General features: G+C 38.8%; 1 protein-coding gene across 3 annotated transcripts in view; it reads right to left on the bottom strand.

Annotated features, from left to right (window-relative positions):
* Positions 1–1,248: 1,248 nt before the first annotated feature.
* Positions 1,249–25,265, bottom strand: part of ube2nb (ubiquitin-conjugating enzyme E2Nb) — a 35,446-nt gene continuing 11,429 nt past the window's right edge. Inside the window, exons 1-4 of one of the 3 annotated variants that reach the window (XM_084701882.1) lie at positions 18,534–18,664; positions 5,447–5,693; positions 3,041–3,181; positions 1,249–2,545 (exon numbers count right to left, since the gene is read on the bottom strand). In XM_084701882.1, coding sequence (XP_084558008.1) covers positions 2,499–2,545; positions 3,041–3,181; positions 5,447–5,693; positions 18,534–18,563 — 465 coding nt within the window. In that variant the 5' untranslated portion in view covers positions 18,564–18,664 and the 3' untranslated portion in view covers positions 1,249–2,498. Of the gene's footprint in view, positions 2,546–3,040; positions 3,182–5,446; positions 5,694–17,602; positions 17,682–18,533; positions 18,665–25,265 lie in introns of those variants that run through there. The other 2 variants (XM_084701881.1, XM_084701880.1) reach the window with 2 other exon arrangements.

Consider the following 25,265-nt stretch of genomic DNA (forward strand, 5'->3'; position numbering starts at 1 on the left):
AAAAGTAATGAGTTGCTAGGCAACACATGAAACACAGCGTGAGGAGACTTGAGAGATAGCTACAATTAGCCTAGAGGTACCATTTATTTTCGTTTACAAAATGAAAAGAAGCTAAAAATGCCATATAATAAACTATTTACTAACCTCGACCGTTCGGTCATGCCGGGAAGCAAAGCCTCAGCTTTGCCGTATCAACCTCGCTATCGCTCAGTCGATACGTTCCAGCCTCAGTTTGATATTTCTCGGCATGACCTCACTCTCGGTTAGTAAGTAGTTATTATTACACGGCTGTTCTTAACGCTGTAGAAAGCTCTATTCACTTGAATGGGGCTTCCCAACGTTCTGCAGTCTGATATCTTCTGATAACAGACCGTTGCTATGAATAACAGACCGCTGTTAAGCAAAGTGGCCTTTTTGCTTCTGATTCACGTCTTTCGTAGCACTCCGCAAGTAGTCTGGTAACTTTTCAACCCCAGCGTACTCCGTTGCTTAGCAACGTCAGCTGATTTGAAGCCTAAAGAATGTTCAACGTCTATGGCAAACTATTTCTCTGCTGATCAACACTACGAATGGTAACAAATAAATTGTTAAAAGATACACTGTGTTAAGTCATTTTGTTGGCAAGTAGCCGTGTAATAAGCGGGTTAATGTATAGAACGCCGGTCATTATCAGGAAAATAAGCCCCGACAGGGCGAACAGCACCCCGACATGAAGCGGAGGGGTGCTGAGGGGTGCTTTATTTTCCCGATAATGACCGGCGTTCTATACATTATCCCTTACTTAATGTTACTGTTTAATTTAAACTACGTTATAGCCTAATCATTTACCATAGGGAGTACTGTACCCCCCTACTTTGGGTTTTGATTTGCCTCCAGGAGGCCACCCAACAACTTCCTTCTGCCACCCCATTGCCACCCTGAATGAAAATCTCTAAATCCGCCCCTGAATGTTTACAATGTTTGTCTCCGCCCCTGATGAGGTCTGATGGATTTCATTTCCTAAAAGAGCGTGGTGATTTTAAAATGGAAATGTAATTGACCGGGAGCACTGTTGAGTTTACTGCATTTGAATATTGTCCACCACACAGCAAATCTTTGACAAATGAGATGCCAAATGTTTTCATTTCCTTTTTCAAATAGTTGAAGTGCATTTTAATTTAAACTAAGGCTTAAATAATGCTTCCAGAAGATTCCTTTTAACCATTTCTAATGTTTCCCAAACCGTAAATAAATCACAGATAATCAAAATGTTAGAATTGGTATTTTATTTACAGTTGGTTAATTAATGTATGCAAATGCACTGCTTTTGTACCATTTAGTGGAACATTCTTTTGAGCCACGAGTTGGATTATTTTTTAGAGAAATCTGCCTAAAAAACTGAAAACCTTCCACATCCCTCATATACATAACAAATTGTCCATGTTTTACAGACTCTTCAGATATAAACTGGAGTAAACTGCAGTTAAGAGTCAGGGACAAGACATACAAAATACAATTAAACTCAACATCTCAAAATCAAGTAGCAAACAGGTCAAACTCTATTGTAAAACAAGTTTTACTAAAACATCATAAATGTCTTTCTTACTCACATGACTTGTACATTATTACATATGCCTTGAAGGATTTCAGCTATCAATTGTTTATATTGCTTTGTCCCAGTTGGTTTCAGGTAGAGTGACGTCACCCTCATTTCTGACATGGCTTTAGCATCAACACTAAGCAAACTAACTTTGTCAATATGGGCTTGAGGTGATATTTATTAAATGTGCATTTAACAGACGCTCTTATCCTTATATGTTCTTAATTATCACTGTGGAGTACAATATTCAACCCGAACAAAAAAAAAAAAAAAAAAATACACCTTCCACCTATACTATGTATTAGAGAACAGTTAAGGTGGGAAGGACAGAATTGTGTATTTCAGTACATTCAAACAGACAGTGTCCAAACACAACCTTCCATTATATAATTTTCGTACATTTATGTTTGCACTTTTAAGTGTTTAAATATTTTCAGACTGATTGTTACTGTCTTTCCTTTGTTCCGTACAAATTCCAGGCCTCTACCTACTGGACACTGTTGAATGAAGATCTGATGGGATGAGACAGATAGATATGCCTATAAAATGAATTTCTTTAAGTTTATCCAAGGGCAAGAAGGAGCCGTGCATGTTGTTTAAACCTCCCTCCCCACTCTCCTTATTGAACACTAGGGGTTGGGTAGATTTTAATTTCTAACCCCAAAGTTTAATGACAAGACACCTCCCTTCAAGTGGCCAGTCAGGACAATTAATTAAACATTGCATGTGTGTTGAAAACCAAAATCACCCCAAGGTCTGTAGCATAGTCCATGTGTATTTTAATTACATTTACCATTTGTTTATTGTAGCACTTGATTTTTGTATGTCTAACACTTTGCATTAAATACAAGTTAAGGAGATCCTCTTGTCAGGAGTGGTGTATTAATGGGGAATCACATTTCAATGCCGCACCTGTCTTCTATACGTCAATGTTGTTGCCAGCATAGAGCCTAGTCCATGTTCGGGCTGGGGTGGGGAAAAAACAGCAGTATAATTGTTCAAGTCTGAACCTTGACATTCCTAACATAATTAATAGTTACAAGTAGACATTTTGAAAATATACTGCATATAAGTGCAGTTAGGTATCAATTTTAACCAGGCAAAACCAGAACCAGGCGTCATGAACCAGGGTGTATCATAACCAAACTGTATATACAGTGTTTCTTACATTAGTATATTGTACTGCACACAGCATGGGCCTTCACAATTGGGATGCCAAAATATAATAAAAATAACTTGGAAACTACACAGAAGTCCGTCAGTCACAAACTTTAATAAAAATTGTCAATATTCGTGGAGTTGAAAAAGTGATCTATTATTTGGGAGTTGAAAAGGTAGTCACACACAGCTGCTGCACTGCTAGAAATGTTGTTGTTTGGCCATACACTTTTCTTTAAGGCACAATATATAGTTTGATCACTGCATCTGTGGCCAAGAAATGTATACACACCAGAATCTCACCTGTTTCTATGGCTTGGGCTTCATTTGTTTTCCACTGCTCAGCGACATCATTTGCGAGTGGGTCATCGGGGTTAGGCGCACTTAATAATGCTTGAATGGATAGCAGCACAGTGCGAATCTGCAAGGCTGGAGACCACTTATCTGAGAGAGAATTTAAAGCTGGGTTAGGCAAGTTTTGCAAAGCTAACTATTTTAGCTTCTGTTTGACACGATTCAAACCAAAATATACCACCCCCTCCATTCAAAGCCACTCCTACAAAACTACAATAACGCGCATTCAGTGCAGGGGCAGACTGCACGCAGGTAGGTAGACAGACAGTCCAATCATTAGTCAGGGTACGCCTTAATGATTGGTTGTGTTTATTACAGTCTTGCAACACCCACAGATGTCGGATTGATTTAATATTATCGTCAAACCTTTATATGTATTGGTTGCTATCAAGATGTGAAGTTTATTTTGGCAAATATAACAAAAAGTGCTTCTCAAACACAATATAACCTGACTTTAATTGGGCAAATAAATAATGTTGCAGAACAATAGCACTTCTTAGGATCCCTGCATTATCTAAACAGTATCCCAACCACTGAAAAGTGTAGGAAACCAAAGAAAGAACACCAGCAACAAAAAAAGGTTGCGTAAACTTGATTTCCACATGACCGTTCAAAAGTCTGGGGAAACTTATAAATGTCCTTGTTTTCAAAAGAAAAGCTTTTTTTATCCCATAAAATAACAAAAGAACAGAAACACAATGTAGATATTGTTAATGTTGTAAATTGTAGATTTTTTGTGGAATATCTACTGAGGCGTAGTGGCCCATTATCATGAAACATCATGTGTCCGAATGGCACGTTGTGTTTACTAAACCAAGTTTATAATTTTAAAGGGTTAGTTGATAATTACAAAACCTTTTAGCCATTATGTTAGCACTGAAAACTGATAAAAGTAGCTAAAAGTTGTTAAGATGATCTGGGGCACAGATCAGCAATTGTGTGTTCAATTGCAGGCTCAAAATGGTCAGAAACAAATAATTTGTTTGAAACTTCACCCATTCTTGTTCTGAAATATAAAGGCTCATGCAAGAAATTGCCCAGAATCAGAAGATTTTGTAAAACCCTGTATACAGGGTTTCCCACAAAAAATGTGACAGTTGAGGTGGTAGGATGGGGTTTGCCTTCGGGGCGGGGGATGCGCAAAAACGTTGTTCCACCAATGCGTTCTGCAGAGAAGGGAGACTGGCGTTGGTCACGGTTTGGAATGGAAGGGAGAAAACGGGACAACGGCGGATAGCGCTAAGACGTAGTTAAGGCGGCAGGCGTGTGTTGCTTAGGCCAGTGTTTCCCAACCCTGGTCCTCAGGGAACACCTGTCCTGCATGTTTTAGATGTTTCCCTGCTCCAACACACCTGATTCAAATGAATGGGTCGTTATCTAGCTCTACAGAAGCCTGCTTATAACCAATCAAAATCCGATTAATCAATTAATCAAAAAAAGAATCAACAGATTAATCGATTATTAAAATTACTGTTAGCCGCGACCCTATATATTAGTGTCTACTTTTAGAGACAGATGCCTCACAGGTAGCGGCTTCATTAAATCTGCAAAACACCAGTCTCAACATCAAGGGTGAAGAGGCGACTCCGGGCTGCTGGCCTTCTTGGCAGAGTTGCAAAATAAAATCCATCTCTCAGACTGGCCAATAAAAAGAAAAGATTAAGTTGGGAAAAATAAAACAGACACTGGATAGAGGATGATTGAAAAAAGCCTATGGAAAATATAGGTTTTAGGTGGTCAGATCACAAACAACATGCGACACAGACCAAATGAAAATATGATGGAGAAGTGCTTGACGCCCTCTGTTAAGCATCCGGGATGTGATGGTCTGGAATACTGTGGCTTTCAAAGTGGGAGATTTGTACAGGGTAAAAGGCATCTTGAAGAATGACGAACTGACGCTTAACTGGAGCATTTCCTCCCAAAACAGAACAATGACAAAAAGCATGCAATAACTTTAGGGAAGAAGCAGTCAGTTGATAGAAATATATAGACTCTCATTTGATTATTTTACAAAAGCAAAGTTTGAAGGACACATTTATTATTTAAATATATATATATTTTTTGATAATTAACTTCATCAGTTACTATATTTCCTATTTATTTTGCTATATTTCCAGTTCAAACCCATTTTATTTTAAGTGACGCCAAACTTTTGAACGGTAGTGTATTTGAAGTGTATAAAATTGAATATGCAAAGTTGACTTGATTATGATCAAGAAACATTTAAAAAGAAATACCGTACAAAAAGTACATGTATTGCTTTTTTACATATTAAACCACAAAACATGTTTAACTGTACTAAACACTTTAAATGTACTAACCTAAGGCTTTGCAAAATATTCCATCTCTTACCTTTCAAAATATCTAGACATATTCTCCCCAGCTTGTCTACATTGGGATGGTAGATTTTTGTCATGAATCGTACTTTGGGAGCTGCCATGGGGTACTCCTCTGGCAAAAAGAGTTCAAGTTTGAAGGTTCCTCCTTCAAAAGGGGAGTCCTGGGGTCCCGCTATTACCACGTGGAAGTAGCGTGCATTTCCTTCATCAGGTTCTGCATTTATCCCTGGAACAGGCTCTGCTAGCAAGCGCTGAGTCTCCTGGAAATGGCCAGAAAAATACATTTGTAAGAATAAGACAGACACAGGATCACAGGCACGTCACATCCCAAATAATCACAAATTAGTCCAATACAATTCAAAAGTTTGGAGCACCAGCAAAAATGTAGGAGCACCCACCGAAAACGTTCATGTTGTCTTTTCAGCTCTTCAAATTTTGAGCACGATTAGCTCTAGGGATGTCACAAGAACCGATACTTACGATACCTTTCGATGCTAAAATAACAAAACACAGACAATGCCCTTTTTTTTTATTTTACACCGTAAGCACAGTGAATTCAAGGTGAGCCGTTCCAGAAGAGGCGCGGCACCGATGCTAACAACTGGCATCATACCAAATAAATCAATGCTCGTTATGGTCGCGGCAAAGTTCTGAATACATCCAAAGAATGCACTCTTTCTGTTTTTTAATCTGTCATACACGTTACACGATGTTTGAGATGGTGGGCACTAGAGTTACAATGGCTTATGTTATGTATGTAGTTTAGGTTAGCTATGCTGTAGTTTTAACGTTAGCCTATAGCCTACCTTGGTTAGAAGGTAAACTCATGTTCATCTTGTTAGCTGAATGGCTTAATTGCACTGTATTATGTTGTGCTATGCTCTGTTGCTTTGTATGTCTTATGACATTCTGCTATTTGTATAAATAAGTTCATGTTTCAAGTTCAAGTACATTGAATCTTAGAAAATCCTTTTTTTTACCATGGTATCGAAATTGGCATCGAGAATCGTGTTATTTAACTGGTATCGGCACCGACTACTGAATTTTTGGTATCGTGACACCCCTAATTAGCTCCCTGTCACGTGACATCAAAGCGCAATAAAAAAGGAGTGATTGATGGCTAATATTAATAAATAAAAAATTGTCACTGGAGTTAAGAACGTAAAAATGAAGTTTAACTGGTTATGTAACATTGGATAGAATGGTAGACCGGTCACTGTATCAGCTCACAGCAGGCACATACTGTGAAGCAGAGCAATAACGAGAAAGAGTTGCATCAACAGAGGATCAGGAAGCTAGGTGGTCACGTGGTTCATGTATCAAAATAGTTCCAAACAAAGCAGAGTGGAACATTTTTATGAATGGTAAGACTCACTGAAGCAATTGCGGAGCTCAATGTATTTTTTTGGTAACTACTGAACAAAATAATATGCGTTTTGGTAGCTGAAGATGTGGGCCGACTTGAAGGATCTCTATTATTCATGGTTTATGGTAAACTAACTCATGTGTAAATAGTTAAGCTTGTTAGCTAACGTCTTATGCAGAGCCATACAGAGAAATAGCTCTGGTCCCATGTATGCTGCTTATCCCCGGCACCCTACACATGTATGTAGCCACACTTGGTATCAAATGCATCTGTACTGTACTATAATGTAACTTAATTTCTTCCTATTTTATATCTCGTCATTTAAAGTAACTTGTCATCAAGTCATGTGTTTTACATATTTATTAAATCTTACATAATGTAGAGAACTGTAACATTGTTTAATTAATTTTGCTAGAATACAGTTACCTCTTAACCATTGTTTTTGGTAGAAGTACATTATTGTTAGCGAGCATATCTCTCAGTACTTTAACCCAACAACATTAAATGTACTTGATGTTAGAAAATGAGCTTAGATGCTAAAACAATTTTGCTACTGCCATTAGGGTTGCAAAGGGGCGGAAAGTTTCCGGTAAATTTCCAGAAAGTTTCCACGGGAAATTTGGCTCGGGAATTTGGGGAATAAAATAAAATTAAAAAAAAGGCCCAAAGTTTTTTTTGCAAAAGCATTTAACAGGGAACTTAAATGTAGTTGAGAATGCCTAGCTCAGCTGGATCCTAAATGCAGCTGGTTGGGAACATTGTCTGCCAGAAACAAACGTAAACATAAAACACTCTGTTGTTTTTGAACGTCTTTGTCATCAGTGTTGTCTGAACGTTTCAGCCTTATGCCTGGCAAGTGTGAGAGCGCCGAATTGCGTAGAGGCCAAGAGCGGTATTGCAAACATACATTTCAATTATAGGTCACAACATATTAAAAGAAGTGTCTGGAGCTGTGAACTAAGTTAAACATTTTGAATTATGAACTGAACTAGTTCCTGTAGAAAGTAAACTTTCCCAACACTGTTTGTCATTACCGAGCTAGCATATTGATTACTTGGTAAACTGAAGCTATGTTCATTTTAAAGGGGCAATTGACTGCAAAACCGATTTTACTTTGTCATAGTTGAATAACGACAGTTTGGTGGGTAAAATGAACATACTGTGAATATCAAGGTCCATTGACACCTCTTTCCTATTCAAATCTCAAAAAGAAAAAATTTGGCAGTAAAACGCTAGCTTTTCAACAAAGCTGCCGGTCCTACGTAGGACCGGAGACCGCCCTTTTTGGATCTGGTCTGTATCTTTGTCACGCCCCCGAATTTACATCCAGACCAGCCCGAGGTAGCGTCTATCTTCGATACTAGTTTAGCTGGGCGCTGCTCTGTGTAAGCTACTTATAAGGAATTACAAAGAAGAACGTTTTGAATTATAACAAGGATATTGAAAATGGACCATGGTTGTAAATGCTGTCTTCCAGGCTGTACAGGAAAGGCTAACACTCAGTCTTCCCAAGGAGCCAAACATTCAACAGGCATGGCTGCTGTTGTCTTATGAGAAGATCCCGGCAAAGTTCGACACTCAATCATTCATTTGCTCTGAACATTTCACCCAAGACAGTTTTGACAACCTTGGACAATTGCAAGCAGGATTTGCTAGGAAGCTGAACCTGGAAAGAGGTGCTGTTCCGACTGTATGCTCATTGCAACCACAAGCTATAAGGACAGTATGATGTTGTGCTAACAGTTATTAGCAATGCTAACGTTTCCTGTATAATAAAGCATACCAGGTAGAATGCTAAATACGTTTCTACACACATCAAATGACTCTAGCTAGACTAGCTGTAGTCGGCATTAGAAGGGAAGCTTCCGAAAAAATAGCCAGAAAACGAACAGCAGTCTGGCTTATTGCTAACGCCTGTCTAAATAATCTATTTGAAAGAACTGGAGAAAGGCAGGTGCTTGATACAGGATACGTTAGCATTGCTAGTAACTGTTACTAGTATAGTAACACCTAGACTGTAGGCATGTAAACAAGTTTAGCTTGCTAACGCAAGAGCATAGGTAGAATGTGGGATAATTTAGCCTAGTTTATTGGCAATGGGGCTAACGTTGATTCATGTTCCTGACTGTGTTTCATTCAAATAAATAACCTGTGTAATGTAAATCTACAATTCACGATGCATGTTTGTCCAGATCTTGGTCATGTTATTTTTCAGCAAGTTATTTAGAGCTAGCTAGCTAACTGAAGCCGAGAAGAATCAGGATATGGTTTGGTTGCTAAGCTGTAGCCTAACGTTCTACCCACCCAAGTCAATCCAGTTTGCTTCAACAACAGAAGTGGAAACAAGTAATGTTATCATTTCAAATTATATATAGTCAATCTGTTGAAAACAGTGTTGTGTAGACACAATAGATTTATTTGCGCGTTTTAATTTCAAGTCTCCAACTTCGGTGTTTCAGCGAGTGCTGCTGTTGGCCGTGTTGCGTTTTTGCTCCCCAACTTCACTCGTTGAAAACCAACCAATCAGCGCGCAGCTTATCTAAATATTAATGAGCATACCATAAAAGGAGAAAAGCTAGTGTTTTTTCCCGGGAACATTTCAGAGGATTGGTCAGTGGGCATAGAACAGCACCCGGGCCATTTTCAACCCAACCAATGTTACATACCCTATTCGGAGACCTTAAGGAACAGTGTGAAATACCCCAAAAAATAATTGCCCCTTTAACACCAAGTTTATTTGTTTACAGTCGACACATTTTTTACAGCAGTGAGAGTAGCATGTCTATGTCCACACAAAAGTACACCATCACCTCGATTATTCGAGGCTTTCGGGGACTATTAATAAGCGCGAGTTGGGCAACTACTACTCATAAAATGTCAAAAGTGAAGTCATTTTTAAAAGTTGAATTATGAATGTTAGCATGCATGTCTGTTTATGACAAGGTAAATACAGTTATATTACCCCAAAATGTCCTGTTAATTCCCGTGGAAAGTTTCCAACTTTGAATATTCCCGGAATTTTGCAACCCTTACTGCCATTCAATTGTGATAAGATTTTTAAAAGATTAAATACGGTACAAATGTAACTTATTACCTTCGAACAGTGCTGTCATACAGTTGTTTCTCAAAGGCGCGGCTGTTTTGTTTAGAACTTTTCTACTATTGATTTTTTTTTTAAGTATAATTGAAGGCAATGTAGTTGACGAAACTCTGTCTCTTTTTGGCTCGGCTATGCAGTAGGCTAATTAGTGAGTGTTTTGTTGAGAAACTAAAACAGATGGCACCATGACGATGGCACTCGCACAAAAGCTCCCTAATACAGTGCCCACCAAATGTGTTGGAACAGTGAGAACAATTCCTTTATTTTGGCTGCAGACTGAAAACATTTGGGCTTGACATCAAAACATGAATGTAAGACCTGAGATCAACATTTCAGCTTTTATTTCCAGTTATTTACATCTGAATCTGATGCACAACTTAGAAAATAGCACCTTCTGTTCGAACCAACCCATTTTTCATGTAAACAAAAGGTATTGGAACATGTGACTGACAGGTGTGTTTTTTTGCCCATGTGTGTCCTATTACTACATACATTATTCAAACAATAAATAGTACTGAATGTCTACGCTCAGTTTCAGATTGGGTAGGATAGGTTTTGCCCGTGCAGACTGCATTCAGAGGTAAACAACAAAAGAAAAACAAGCAATTGTGAATTTGAGGGAAGATGGAAAATCAGAGCCAATGCACAAAAAAGGGGCCTCATTCAGCAATATCTTCCCAAGTTATTTCTTAAATTTGTTCTTAAGTTCCTAAGAAAAATCTGTGTGATTCATGAAATGCTCTTAAACAGCAGAATTGTTCACAGGTGTGTTCTTAGAATGATGAATCCCATAAGTCATTTCATAGGTTGAAAGCTTGTGCCCCGTTGCTCCTATTTAGCATAAGTAAACGCCCCGTTAATTCCCATAAAAGGGCATGTTATGGCAGGGCCATGTGCACACTCAGAGAAATATCAAAACGACGTGGTAAAGACGGTGGAGGCCTCGAGAAAAGACAGAAAAAAGTAATAATAATTCAAAAGTGGAGGTACAGCTGCAAGACGTTATAGCGACAAACAACACATCATATTTCAGCTGTGGATACAAATCAGTAAATAAAACCAATGCATGGTATGCAATTACTCATGCAGTGAACGCTGTATCTGGAGAAGTGCGCAGAACTGATGAAGTGAAAAAATAAATGGTTTAACTTTAATCTGAATTCTAAAGCAAAAAAAAACAGCCTAGAAATCAGTTGACTGTTACAAATATCCATGAGGACTGCTCTTGGTTGCCTAAAGCGTTCCAACAGGTAGCCTACTCGTCGCTCCATGCAAATAAATAGGTATGGTCAAGGATGTGATCCCTCCTCAGGGAACGATATGCAACATTTTGCAGCAGCAATAAATACGCCATTGTGTGGTGTAGTCCTAGTGTGCGGAATAAGCCTACTTTGGGTCTATAAATACAGTGATAAGTCACTTATTATTTGATGGGAAAATTCCCTGTTAACATAATTGATTTGAATTGAAGGCGAAGCAAGGGTAGTTTACAGTTTTTTGAATGACCCATCTTAGAGTACCTTTATAGAATGTACGGTTACTGTATTGAAAAAAAGAAGACATAACATAATTGCTGCAGTAAAGGCATCATTTTGCAACAGGACAAGAAATATGCAATATGGCTTTCATTTACAGTATTACCCTAGCTCTGGCCCTTCTGAGCGTCACAACACATTCTAACTCCTATCCCTCTCCCTTGTCCCACTCCTCTCACTTGTCCTGGTACTTATCTTCCTCTCCCTTGCCCAACTCCTCTCCCTTGTCCTGGTACTTGTCTTCCTCTCCCTTGTCCTGGTATTTGTCTCCCACTCCTCTCCCTTGTCCTGGTACTTGTCTTCCTCTCCCTTGTGCAGGCATTACTGTATTCTTACTTTCTTGTGTTGCTCTATATTGTTATTTTTCCACACCAGATCAGCCCAAAGAGGTTCTCTTTACTGTCTATACCATATGGTCATGCAATTGAAATAACCTCAACACCTGAGTGTTTCCTAGTTGGGAATCAGCTGTGATATACAGTATTTGCATAACTTCAGTTGTTTCTCAGTAGCAATGGAATAAAATACACAGGATATATTTCTGTTTCAATTCACAATATAAACAGCTGTTCACTTTGACTTCAGCCAATAATTTAGGTTTTGAACATGATGTTATCTGTTTGCTGACAGTGTGAAAGCATTGGTAAATTGGGCAGTAAAAATCAATTGTTTTGGTCTTGGTTGAGCTTGTTTGTGAAAGAAGTTCAAGCATTTAAAATGTGTATTTACTCTATGCATTTTGTGTCAAAGCAACAAGAAATGTGTTAATTGTATAGCCTACACAGATGGATGTTGTGCTCACTGTGTTGAGCGTTTAGGAAACGTGTTAAAGGTATTGAAAAAACTGTCATTGCGATTGTAAAATAATGTATTTATATAGGCCTAGCACAATTCATACACAATGGAAATTCCAAGTGCTTTTAAAATTAGCATAAGTGTAAGTGTAGTGTGTATTTCTTAAAACAAAAACAAAATGTGTAAAATTATGAAAATTATTAGTTGGAAAATTATAAAAGGAGAGAAATTCAAATTCAATTTTAAATTATAAATAATTTAAATCAGAAATCAATTTAATTTAAATCAGAAATCATAATTTAAATCAGAAATTCAATTTTAAATTAGAACAGAAGAAAAAGGTATAACTACTTAATTTGCGCAAACGTGTCAACTCTCAATTGTGCGTAACAACGCTCTTGGGTGTGCGTAAATTCTGTTCTTACCCAAGAACAAATCCCAAATAAGAAAACATTGATGAAACATCTTCGTGAAAACTGCATAAGTGGAAATTTGTTCGTAAGAACATTTGGTGAATGAGGCCCATTGGCCATAGCCTATGGAACGCCGAGTTAGTCAAAATTAAATCAATAAATAAATAGGTAAATTAATAGATAAATACATAAATAAATACGGCTATGAAATAAACTCTGAAAAAAAAAAGATGGTAATAAATATATAAATATAACATTATATAATTATATAGCTAATGGTAATAAATGGTAATAAAATGACGTTTTTGTAAAGACAACATGTATTTAATTCATAGGACTTTTATTTCCTAAAGCCACATTTATTTATTTTTTGAGACTTTTACGCACCACATTTTTTTCCACATGTATTTCCACACCGTATTTATTTCACATCTCACATGCAAACGAGAGGGGTGTGGTTATCGTCAGACCAACGCAGCAGATAGCTATGCTACCTGTATGGGGGTGACAGTGGCATCGCACTGCCGAAAAGCATACAATGTAGACAAGCTTTGCCCATAATGTCTGTGTCGTCTCTGCCTTTGTATGGGAGTGATGGCGGTGACTTAGTAGCCTACGTGTGGGGACTTGATCTTTGATAGCTATGAGGTTGCGCTGAAGTTACCTTTATAAACATGGCTTTCGCTCGTGTGACGTGGAACTCGTCTGCAAAGCTAACAATCACTGCCAACACTATGTCTTCCTAGGTGGTATGTTGGCTATCACCGGTCTCGAAGTCGGCAACTGTAGGCCAAGTGGCTGGCTATCCGGCTAGCTAGCTGACAAAATAATAAAAGGACGACATCAGTGTGACCATTTCAGCTAGAGCTAGCTACTGTAGAGCTAGTAGTGTTGTGCTGTATTGGCACATATGAACAGCCAAACCCGTTTTGTCACTGAATGGTCATTAAAACGAGTCCAGTGGTAGTGGTTTGATTTAATATTGAATAATTCCATAAACCTGTACCTAATATCTGGGTTTGATTATTGTGTATTGGTTGAATGGGTCTTGGTCTTGACACGTCTTGGTTAGTTGCAACTTTAAATTGCCAATAATACCAAAGCGTTAAGAAACTTGACTTCAATTTGAAGCAGTAGCCTACTGTAAATCCAAAGGTATGGGTAATGTCTGGAATGGTCTGGCTTCACTTCAGGTCTCGTCTCACTAAATGGTAATGCATGGCATAATGGTGAGGCTAGATCGTTATAATCAGATGCCTTATCGACCTAGTTATCCACATAATAGCAGAGCGATGTAGTGGTGGTGGCAGTGATTGTCTTCTTTGTTGCTAGCTGTGTTAGCTAACATTACCTGGCACTTATCACCCCCCATTACCTGTACATCTTGCACACGAACAGTGCTCGATAAGTCTCAAACTATTTAAGACTTCAATATCTATGTTCTGTAGAGCACTTATCCGCCCAAGTACCTCTACAAAATCTACTATCTGTGCCAAAATAATATATCCTTACAAGCCATGCCGTTCGGCAGTGCGATTCCACTGTCACCCCCATACAGGTAGCATAGCTATCTGCTGCGTTGGTCTGACGATAACCACGCCCCTCTCGTTTGCATGTGAGATTTGAAATAAATACAGCACAGAAATAAATGTAGTGTGGAAATAAATGTGGCGTGGAAATACATGTGGAAATAAATGTGGCGTGTAAAAGTCCCATGAAATAAATAAATGTTGTCTTTACAAAAACGTCATTTTGAAATAAATGTATTTATTTATTGATGTCGGTAAATTGATTCAGCTATGTAATTATATAATGCTATATTTATATATTTATTGCCATCTTTTTTTTATTTCAGAATTTATTCCATAGCCATATTTATTTATGTATGTATTTATCTATTTATTTACCTATTTATTTATTGATTTAATTTTGACTAACTCGGCGTTCCATAATAGCCAGTACAACTATTTGGAATGCCCTGAAACCACTGGTGTAAAAAGTAACAGACGTCAAACAGTAGGGCTGTTCCCCCACTCAGTCGACTAGTCGATTGTTTGGTCGATACGCTCTTGGTCGACGATTTTCAAGCTCCCGGTGATACCGTTTTCCCTTCTGTTAAGCTGCAGTTTTGTTTTTTTGTACACGGCACATGAGCACAATTGTAGCTGTTAGCCTAAACTCAAACATACTTTATCTACAATTGGTGTTATTAATCCTCTAGGCAAAATGGCAAAGAAGATTTGCATGTTAAACAAACAATATTTTTAATTTGTAGTACATTGCAAGAGATAATAAATAACCAATCTGCCATTTTTTTAAATAATGGCATTCAGTAACAACAGGACTGGTGACACAAGGCTTATTATTAGTAGCCCAATAGCAAATTTAATAGCGACTGAATCTGGAATGGCCAGCAGCTACATTGAGTCAGATAGGGAAAATGTTTGTACATTTATGTTTGTCTAGTTGGTACACTTGCACTTCGAGATTCATGTTGTTTAAATGTAACTTGCTTAACTACATGCTCTTATGGCAGGGCTCCAGACTGCGACCAGATGGTCGCATTTTGCGACCAGTTTTTGAGACAGTGCAAGCATTTTTTACAAGCACTCCCGCATGTGCGACCTACACACTTTTAATTCATTGGGTGTGCATAATGTCGGCACACGTTAGCAACAACGCATAGATTCAACGTTCTAGAAAGACAGCGATATCAGCTTTCCTTCTGCATTAGTACCGTACCTTAAAGTCTAGGATAATTTAGGCTTTTTTTTCGCTAGGTACCTGTAAACCTAGCTAAAAGTCTTGGAAAGTTTAGGATATTTTTGGTGAGCAGTTTCACGAGCTCTTCTTACCCGGCGTCATGGAGCCTAGCAGCTAAATACTTATTTAGCACTAGCGTTGCTACTGTATCCCTGCCTGTGTTTGAGCTGTTGCGCTGTTATACTCGGCACGTATCGTGTTGTGGTTTCGGAGGACTGATCGAAAAGTGCATCATACATTTAAGTCATTTAGCTTAAGACTTGCATGTATAGTACCTAATGTCACATTAAATAATGTATTTAAACTCAAGCTTATATGGTGCGTTGCAGGGGCGATTCTAGGATCAGACCTTTAGGGGTGCTCAGCCCCCAATGAGAATGTGACATGAATACAGTGCCTTGCATAAGTGCTAAACGTAAACCCCTTGCTAATATAAATCCCTAATTTCACTGGATAACAATTAATACATTTATGTATTATTATGCAAAATATTGAATGAAAAAACTAAGGATGTCCCTTTCTTCATGAACTACCAGCATCAAATGATAATAAACAATATATTTAAGAATATTAGGAGTGCTTGAGCACTCCTAAAAACGATCTAAAATTGCCACTGAATTTTACCCTCTCCAGTTACATTAATAAATGCATTGCAGGTCAATATAAGGTGTGCCCCTAAATTTTTGGAGCGCAAGCAGAACATTTTCAGCCAGGGGCTACTGTGCTCCAAGTAAAAAAAGTTAGTCTGGAGCCCTGTCTTATGGTTCTTCCCTTTGGCACTTATTTTTTGGTTGTCCACAATGTGTGCTTCTTGTTTTGGCTACCCGCAATGCTTTGGGGCTATCTTGTTGTTATTATCAGTGACCTATGCACTTTGTAAAGCTCTCTCTTGGAAGTCGCTTTGGATAAAAGCGTCTGCTAAATGAATAAATGTAAATGTAGTTGTCAATCTCCCATTTTATGTATTTTTTTCCAGATTATCTCTTAAAACAGTGAGGTAAAATCACACAAAATGGTTTGATGAAAAACATTGACATTTAGGCCTATAGAATCTTTTTAATTTTTTTAGATTAGTTGATTTTCTCTGGGACAGCCCTATCGACTTACAGTCAGGCCATCACTGTAATTAAGAACAAATTCTTATTTATCTTGCCTGGTTAAATCAAATAAAAAATATCGAACAGGTAGACCAAGGAAAACATCAGCAGTTGATGACAGAAACATTGCGATAGCTGTAAAGAAAGACCCTAAATCAACTGCTAGTGACATCAGCAACAACCTCCAGACGGCAGGAGTGAAGGTATCATTATCTACTGTTCACAGAAGACTTAATGAACAAAAGTGCAACGCTACACCAGAAGATGCAAACCACTCATTAGCAAGAAGAATAGGAAGACCAGGCTGGAATTTGCCTAAATGTACAGAGATGAACCTCAAATTCTGGGACTAAGTTTTATGGACTGATGAGACAAAGATTAACTTTTACCAAAATGATGGAAAGGCAAAAGTTTGGAGAAAGAAAGGATCTGCTCATGATCCCAAACATTCAAGCTCATCTGTGAAACATTGTTGACGTAATGGTATGGCTTGGGCTTGCATGGCTTCTTCTGGGACAGGCTCATTACATTTACATTTAACTAACTCGTATCCAGAGCGACTTACAGTAAGTACACAACATCATTTTGCACGGCCGGGAATCGATCCGGCAACCTTCTGATTACTAGCCCGACTCCCTCACCGCTCAGCCATCTGACATTAATCTTCATTGATGATGTAACACATGATGGCAGCAGCAAAATGAACTCAGAAGACTACAGCAACATTTTGTCTGGCAATTTAAGTAAAGATGCAACCAAACTGATTGGGAGAGCCTTATGCAGCAAGATAACGACCCAAAACAACAAAGGAGTTCATCAGGAGCAAGAAATCGAAGGTTTTAGACTGGCCAAGACAATCTCCAGACTTAAGCCTATAGAACATGCATTTTGCCTAAGAAGAGACTGAAAGGAGGAACCTTACAAAACAACTGAAAGAGGCTGAAGTGAAAGCCTGGGAAAGCATCATAGAAGAAGAATGCAATCGTTTGGTGATGTCAATGGGTCACAGACCTGCTGCCGTTATTGAAAGCAAAGGATTTGCAACTAAATATTAAGTCTTATTCAATTAAATATCTATCTGTTCCGATACTTATACTCACATGAAAAATGGGTGGGTTCAAACAAAAGGTGCTATTTTGTAAATTGCGCATCAGATCCAGATGCAAGTACCTGGAAATAAAAGCTGGAATATTAATCGCTGGATCTTACATTCATCTTTTGATGTCAAGCCCAAATGTGTTTAGTCTACAGCCAAAATAAAGGAATTCTTGCTCAAAACAAGTCCTGTCAATTTGTGGTTTTGCTTGAGAAACCAAATTCTCTATATTCTAAACTGGACATGACTTAGGTTCCAAACCTTAACAAAACAATTTAACTCATCTCCTGGGCACTATTCTCTTTGATGATGCGTCTCTACAAAATAGTCTTTTTCAATAAAGAAAGTTCCTAAAAGCCTGAGTTAGTTCAGCCTCTTCAGTAACAATGAGCAAGTTAAATATACCACCATTTGTCTAACACTAGTTAGCAAAGCAATCCACTAACGGTATCCAATACAAACCTCTGGACCTTTTTCAAAACCTGTTAGGACAAATATCAAGCCTAATCGTGCAGAACAGCAATTTAACAAGAAAACTATGCGTTATCTTCCAAGACCGGGCCAAATCTAGCTAATACTACACTATCTGACTTAGCTAGCGGTTTTGTCTTAATCACGCAAGCTAGCTTTACTGTACCAGTCTTAACAATAGTAACCAACCAGAACATCCCAAACCAAACAAAATAACGTTATACTACATTTGCCTCCGAAAAAATAGTTTAGCATTCATAGATGGAAAAGTGGGAAATATTACCAAACTTTGATTCAGTTTAGCATTGCAGGTTAGCTACCGGAAGTACGTTTAACTATCTAGACTACCAATAGCTCTTAACAGATGAACCGGCAATGCACGTGCTTTGATCAATGTTTTCATTTTCAATAGAGTAATTTGACTTTATTAATCAATAGTAAATGTATAAAGGTGGAATCGATACCTTTATAATCCGGCGAGGCAATCCTGACATTTTGCTAAACTATATTTTTTGCTATAGTAATTGCTACGGTCGCACAGATTGAGAGGAATAACGTGGTCCAGGTTCTTGGGCCACCACCGCATAGAAAATACGGATATGACGTACCCAAACGTAGAGCGTGCCTGTAATTTTTACCATTTAAATCGTTTTTCATTGGTTTGACCGTTTCCATGGCATACACAAATATATATGGAACGCCGAGTTAGTCAAAATTAAATAAATAAATAGGTAAATAAATAGATAAATACATACATAAATAAATATAGCTATGAAATAAATTCTGAAATTAAAAAAAGATGCCAATAAATATATAAATATAGCATTATATAATTACATAGCTGAATCCATTTACCGACATCAATAAATAAATACATTTATTTATTTCAAAATTACTTTTTTGTAAAGACTACATTTATTTATTAAATGGGAATTTCCTAATGCCACATTTATTTATTTTTTGAGACTTTTATACACCACATATTTCCACACCACATTTATTTCTGTGCTGTATTTATTTCCGATCTCACATGCAAACGAGAGGGGTGTGGTTATCTTCAGACCAACGCAGCTGCACAAAGCACGAAGGCAGATAGGAACACCTGGATTCGGTAGATGATGGAAGACATTAGTCGTGTCAGAGATCGCATGCTGGCCTTATAAATCAAATTGATCAGCACGGCTTGTCAGGATATATTATTTTGGCACACATTGTAGATTTTGTAGAGGTACTTCGGCAGATAAGTGCTCTACAGAACATTTAAGTCTTAAATGGTTTAAGACTTATCGAGCACTGTTCGTGTGCAAGATGTACAGGTAGTGGGGGCTGATTAGTGCAAGGTAATGTTAGCTAGCTAACACAGCTAGCCACCGTCGCTACGCCTAACAAAGGAAGACAATCACTGCCACCGCTACATCGCTCTGCTATTATGTGGATAGAGCTAGCTAAGTCGATAAAGCACCTAGCTATAACTTCAGCGCTACGTCGCAGCTATCAAAGACCAAGTCCCCTCACGTAGGCTACTAGGTCACCGCCATCACTCCCATTGGGAACCAATGATAAAAAGGCAGAGACAACACAGACATTGTGGGCAAAGCTTGTCTACATTGTATGCTTTTTGGCAGTGTAAAGCCACCCCCCATACAAGTAGCTCTACAGCTATCCCCTTAGCACAGGTGCTGGACACCCGCGGTGTTATCATCCTGGTTTCCAGACTACCTGGTTTCCGTACGCGAGCTGCGCGTTCACCTAACAGCAGCAGCTGCTGTTGGCCTCTATCACCAGATTTGTCACAAATTCACACAACATTCAACATTTTGGCAAATTTCCAGTTGCATCTCATATTTGCTCTTGTAGGCTAAGAAAATAAAACAGTTGCAAGCTGGCATGAAGTGGGATTCGATCAGGGGCGGACTGGCCATCGGGGATACCGGGAGAATCCCCGGTGGGCCGACAGGGTTGGGATGGTCCAAAATACCGGCCCACTTCCATTACCAACCGGCCCTCTGACATCGCTAGCATCTCATGTTTTTCACATGTCACAGCTTGAATAAGTATAAATTGCTCTAAGACCTTTTGTAGTCTAAAGTCACTGACTGACCTTTATACTGCTCCCCGCAATCTGTATTCACACTCACGTCATTTTCTGACGTGTCTTCTGAAATGTGTTCTTATGGACTTTGGATGTTTAACTTAAGAAATTAAACATATATGGTGTAATTTCTTTGTAATCATCCAAAATAATGCTAAGTGTATGGGTATTTTTCCAAGTAGGCCAATGACGATCCGTGCGATGCAGATGCATTTAGTGGACAACGCGCCGTGTTTTGAGTGGGCCGTGCGCCGTTTACTGAGTGGGCTGGTCTGACAGTATAACTCCCAGCCCACTTTTTCCCCCCAGTCCGTCCCTGGATTTGATCGACTAGAGCAAAACACATGATTGTTGGTCCATTGAAGCTATTCAGGCACATGGATGAAACGAGCTTATAGTCACACATTTATTGGCATTCAAGCAACATTTTGTATGGCCTGGGTTCATCGAAAACAGCTGGTTATCGTGGGCCTATTTGGAGTTGTTTTGAGGCAAACGCCAAATGTCCCACGATACCACAGCCCTTTATGAAACTACATCTTACAAATGAGCCTACTTAAATTGTCACTGTGAACCCAGACAATATGTGACGATCAAAATACGCTAAACCCTAAAGGAAGATTCTTGTTGTGGCTTTCTACACTTGCCGTCTTGCACACTGGTGGAAGTTGCCGGGGAGAGGGAAGTCTGGGCCTCCCTGCTTAGGTTGCTGCCCCCGCGACCCGACCCCTGGACAAGCGGCAGATGACGGACGGACGGACACATCCCCCCCCCCCCCAATATTCAAATCTGGTCAAAATGTCCCCGCCAATAAATTGATATAAAAATATAAATGTGCTACGCTACGACAGGCAACCACGCACGCTGTCTGAAATTAGGATGTCATAACAAAATGTATTTGTCCCCCCCAATGTTGACTCCATGGCTACGGCCTTGCGCCCAAGTACCTCTACAAAATCGACAATGTGAGCCAAAATAATCCTGACAAGCCATGCTGATCAATTTGATCTATAAGGCCAGCATGCAATCTCTGACATGACTAATGTCTTCCATCATCTACTGAATCTAGGTGTCCCTATATCTGCATTCGATCTTGCATGTGAGATCGGAAATAAATACAGCACAGAAATAAATGTGGTGTGGAAATACATGTGGTGTGGAAATATATGTGGTGTGTAAAAGTCTCAAAAAATAAATAAATGTGGCATTAGGAAATAAAAGTCACATGAAATAAATAAATGTTGTCTTTACAAAAACCTAATTTTGAAATAAATAAATGTATTTATTTATTGATGTTGGTAAATGGATTCAGCTATATAATAATATAATGCTATATTTATTGGCATCTAATTTAAATTTCAGAATGTATTTCATAGCCATATTTATTTATGTATGTATTTATCTATTTATTTACCTATTTATTTATTTAATTGTTATTAACTCGGCGTTCTATAAATATACATCCGCGCAAAGGACATTTAAATGCAGAAATGTGTGAGCCGGCATCAAACGAAATAGGTAGCTAGCTAGCTCTGTCACAAGATATCTATCACAAACATTTTGTCATTTTTAACGTGTTTATAATGCTGTTTGTTATGCTAACTGTTGGCTCGTTTTAAATTAATGGTTTACGTTGGTAGACACTTTTGCCATTTAGTCTACTCTACGTGTAGTTACATTATCTGTTTTGCATGCTTAGACAGATCCCATCTTTATTTTACAAATCCCAAAGCAGAACAGCTGATTCCCAGCCTGCCTTTCAGGTCCACAAGCCCTGCTACCCTGAATGTTCTTGCTGCTGTTGCCAGGGATGGCTTGAGAATCAGATCCCACCACTGTGCCTGGTGTCTGCTTGCTGCTGCCTTCTACCTGCTCAGTTTTTCACCTGCTCTACATCCAGCGCTGGTCCCTGCCTCCTACCCCTACCCCCTGCTCTACATCAAGCGCTGGGCCCAGCCTCCTACCCTTACCTCCTGCTTTGCATCCAGCACTGATCCCTGCATCCTACCCCTACCTTCTGCTCTGCATCCAGCACTGGGCCCAGCCTCCTACCCCTACCTGCTGCTCTGCATCCAGCGCTGGCCCCCACATACCCCTACCTCCTGCTCTGCATCCAGCACTGATCCCTACCTTCAGTGTTGGGTAAGTTACTTCAAAAAAGTAATTAATTACTTCATCAATATTGTATTTAAAATACTTTAGTAATTACTCTGTCTTAAAAGTAATTTAATAAGTAATGTAATGCATTACTTCTTACAATCCTTATAAACCTTGACTGGATAGACAACAGAAAGGAAAGTCTTTTAAGAATTTTTCAAGAATTTCTGATTCTGATCTTCAGTGGGCTAGCCGCAGGCGCATATCGTTTTTTCTCCCCAGAACATAGCTTGCACTTTACATTAATGTTATTGTCAACCTGTGATAAAAACGTAACGTACTTGGAATATTTCCATTTGGTAAAACAGCTAGAGTTCCTTGCTTCAGCCGAGTCCGAAATCTTCAACTTCAAACCGCTAGAGCCCGTGCCTTTGCAGCAAAAACTCACGTCTCCCGAGCAACTGCACTACAGCTAACGAGGCAGTGTTCACTTTTACCCTAACATGATACATTTAGATTTTAATTCAATATTGATTTATACAGAAGTGTTTGACTAATTTACAGTATGTAACGCAAGTAAATTACAAGTAACTGTAATTAAATTACCTAAAAATGAACAGTAATCCTTTACTTAACTTTTTCAGTGGATAAGTAATTTTATTGCAGCTACTTAGTAATGCGTTACACCCAACACTGCCTAACTTCCCCTACCGCTTTTAAGCATTTTATGTAATAATAATGATAATAATTCTTTTTTTTATAGTGCTTTTCTAATACTCAAAGTCGCTTTACATGTATGAGTACAAGCAAAACAAGACAACAGTAAAATATTAAGACAAAGGATTAAACAAAACAGACAACATAATATTACAAAGAAAACTAACATATAAGTCTAGTAGTGGAGGGAGCAGGGATGCCGTGTTGGTTTAAATAAATGTTGATGCCTGATTGAAATATTGTGCTTAGTTACTCTTTGACACTTTCATATTTCCCTCTCGCTGTTCATACATCTCGCCTAGGGCGCCAAATGTGCTAGGACCCGCATTGCTCTTTTACAGATGTTCATACTACAATGTTAAATATATTAAAGTGTTGTTCTGAGAGTGAGCAATTCATTGACTGGGTGTTGAATACCTGTGATGCTGGAGAATATAAGTGGTTTCAGTGTTTTCAGCTTCACTTATCAACACAAAGAGCATTACATTTATTTGGCCTTAATTTTATCGGTTTACAGTTTTGTTACTTCAGTTGTGGTATTAAAGGTCACATGACATGAAAACGTCACTTCAGGAGGTTATTTAACATTAATATGAGTTCCCCTTGCCTGCCTTTGGTCCCCCAGTCAGGGCCGTCGTTTAGGGATGAAAGGTGATGACAATTCTAGGGGCCCACCGCCCAGGGGGGGCCCACCGCCCAGGGGGGGCCCACAAAAACCCCAGTAGTAGCCTATTATGTAGGCTTCCCTTTCTATTACTAAGTTATTATGCATAGGCCTAACTAATAGTCATACTGATGCATCAGAGTTAAAACAAAGCCACAAAATCAAGCAAAAAAAGAAAATAAATAACACCCTTCTTTGAAAAAAAGCTTTGGTCCATGGTTCTCTCCTTTTTTGAAAATTTGCGCGTAACGGCATTGCTCACGAACTGCAGCAGCAGCCAATTGGTTATTAATAGAGAACTGACAATGCCAAAACAGAAAAATAAATCGGGACGCCAAAAAAGAGAGGAGAGGAAAAAAGAGAGGCCAGGAGCACATCAGTAGCCCAGAATGGCAGCGATTTTTTTCTGAAGAAAGGTGAGAGCATTGAGCTAGCTGCACAGGCGCCCTGTGGTTCACGAGAAATAGCATAGCTCGCCTCGTCCAACGTCACGATGTTGGACTGACTAATGTTAAGAAGCTAGTGCTTAGCCAGCTATTAACATGACTGCGTTAACCAAATACGTTTAACGTTACGTGTGGTCAGCAGTGTAAAATAATTACCTGACAAGGCTGACATTACAAAATTATCCGCTAAATATCATCCAAAGAAAAGATCCGTAAGGTTATAATTCGCCAAATGTTATAATAGGCTACGCTGTCAAAAAATTCCAGTAGCAGTAGGACACAATTTTCCATTCTTACATGAGTGTTTGCTATAACTGCTATGGTATGTTGACATGAGTCTTGTTAATGTTAATAATCTAATCTTACAGCTTGCTGTCCTCATACAATAATAAATTGAAACGGTTTCTCTAGAGCTATGTCAGGCACTGTCAAGAACATAAAGAAACAGAAAAATAAAGAAAAATATATAACACATATAGTCTAAGAAAAAAAAAGTGGTGTAAAATTGATCCTTAGCGATGAAAAGTTAGGGGGTGACACCGATATTCTTTCAGGGGGCCCAGAATTGCTAGCAACGGCCCTGCCCCCAGTGGCTAGAATTTTCGATAGGTGTAAACCAAGCCAGGCTCAAGGCTCAATTGCTCCGTTTGAAATCTCCTCCTTGTGACATCACAAGAAGCCAGGCAACCGCCCTTCTCTCTGCTTGATAATCTGGCCCGCCCATGGAAAACTGAGCTACGATAGTGCAAAGGCAAGTACGATATCGTTTTTTCCTGGAGAGACATCATGGCTAGCAAACGAACAAAGCATAACAGTTGCTCAGTGTTTGGTGTTTTTTTTTTAGTTCCTTCATCCAAGCCTCTGCACAACCAGTATCTTAATTTGATTTTTGCTGGAAATGCACCGACACAAAGTTTTGTATGTCTGCGCCAAACATTTCAGCCACCACTGTTTCCTCAACTTGAGCCAATACAAAGCTGGCCTTGCTGAAATTCAATTCTGGATCATTACTAACTCTCCTTGGTCAAGCTACAAACCTTGGACAAGTAAGCAGGGGTGAAAGTAGTTTTTATTTCTTGGTGGTACTATGATACAGGTGTAATCAGTGCCGCCGCTCCCATAACGCGCACTACACGCTGTGCGTAATGCGCGCGCCGAAAATGTCACTTAGCCTAATTAT

The sequence above is a fragment of the Hypomesus nipponensis genome, chromosome 7, assembly GCF_054491055.1.
Source record: "Hypomesus nipponensis isolate SF chromosome 7, ASM5449105v1, whole genome shotgun sequence".
Lineage (NCBI taxonomy): Eukaryota > Metazoa > Chordata > Actinopteri > Osmeriformes > Osmeridae > Hypomesus > Hypomesus nipponensis.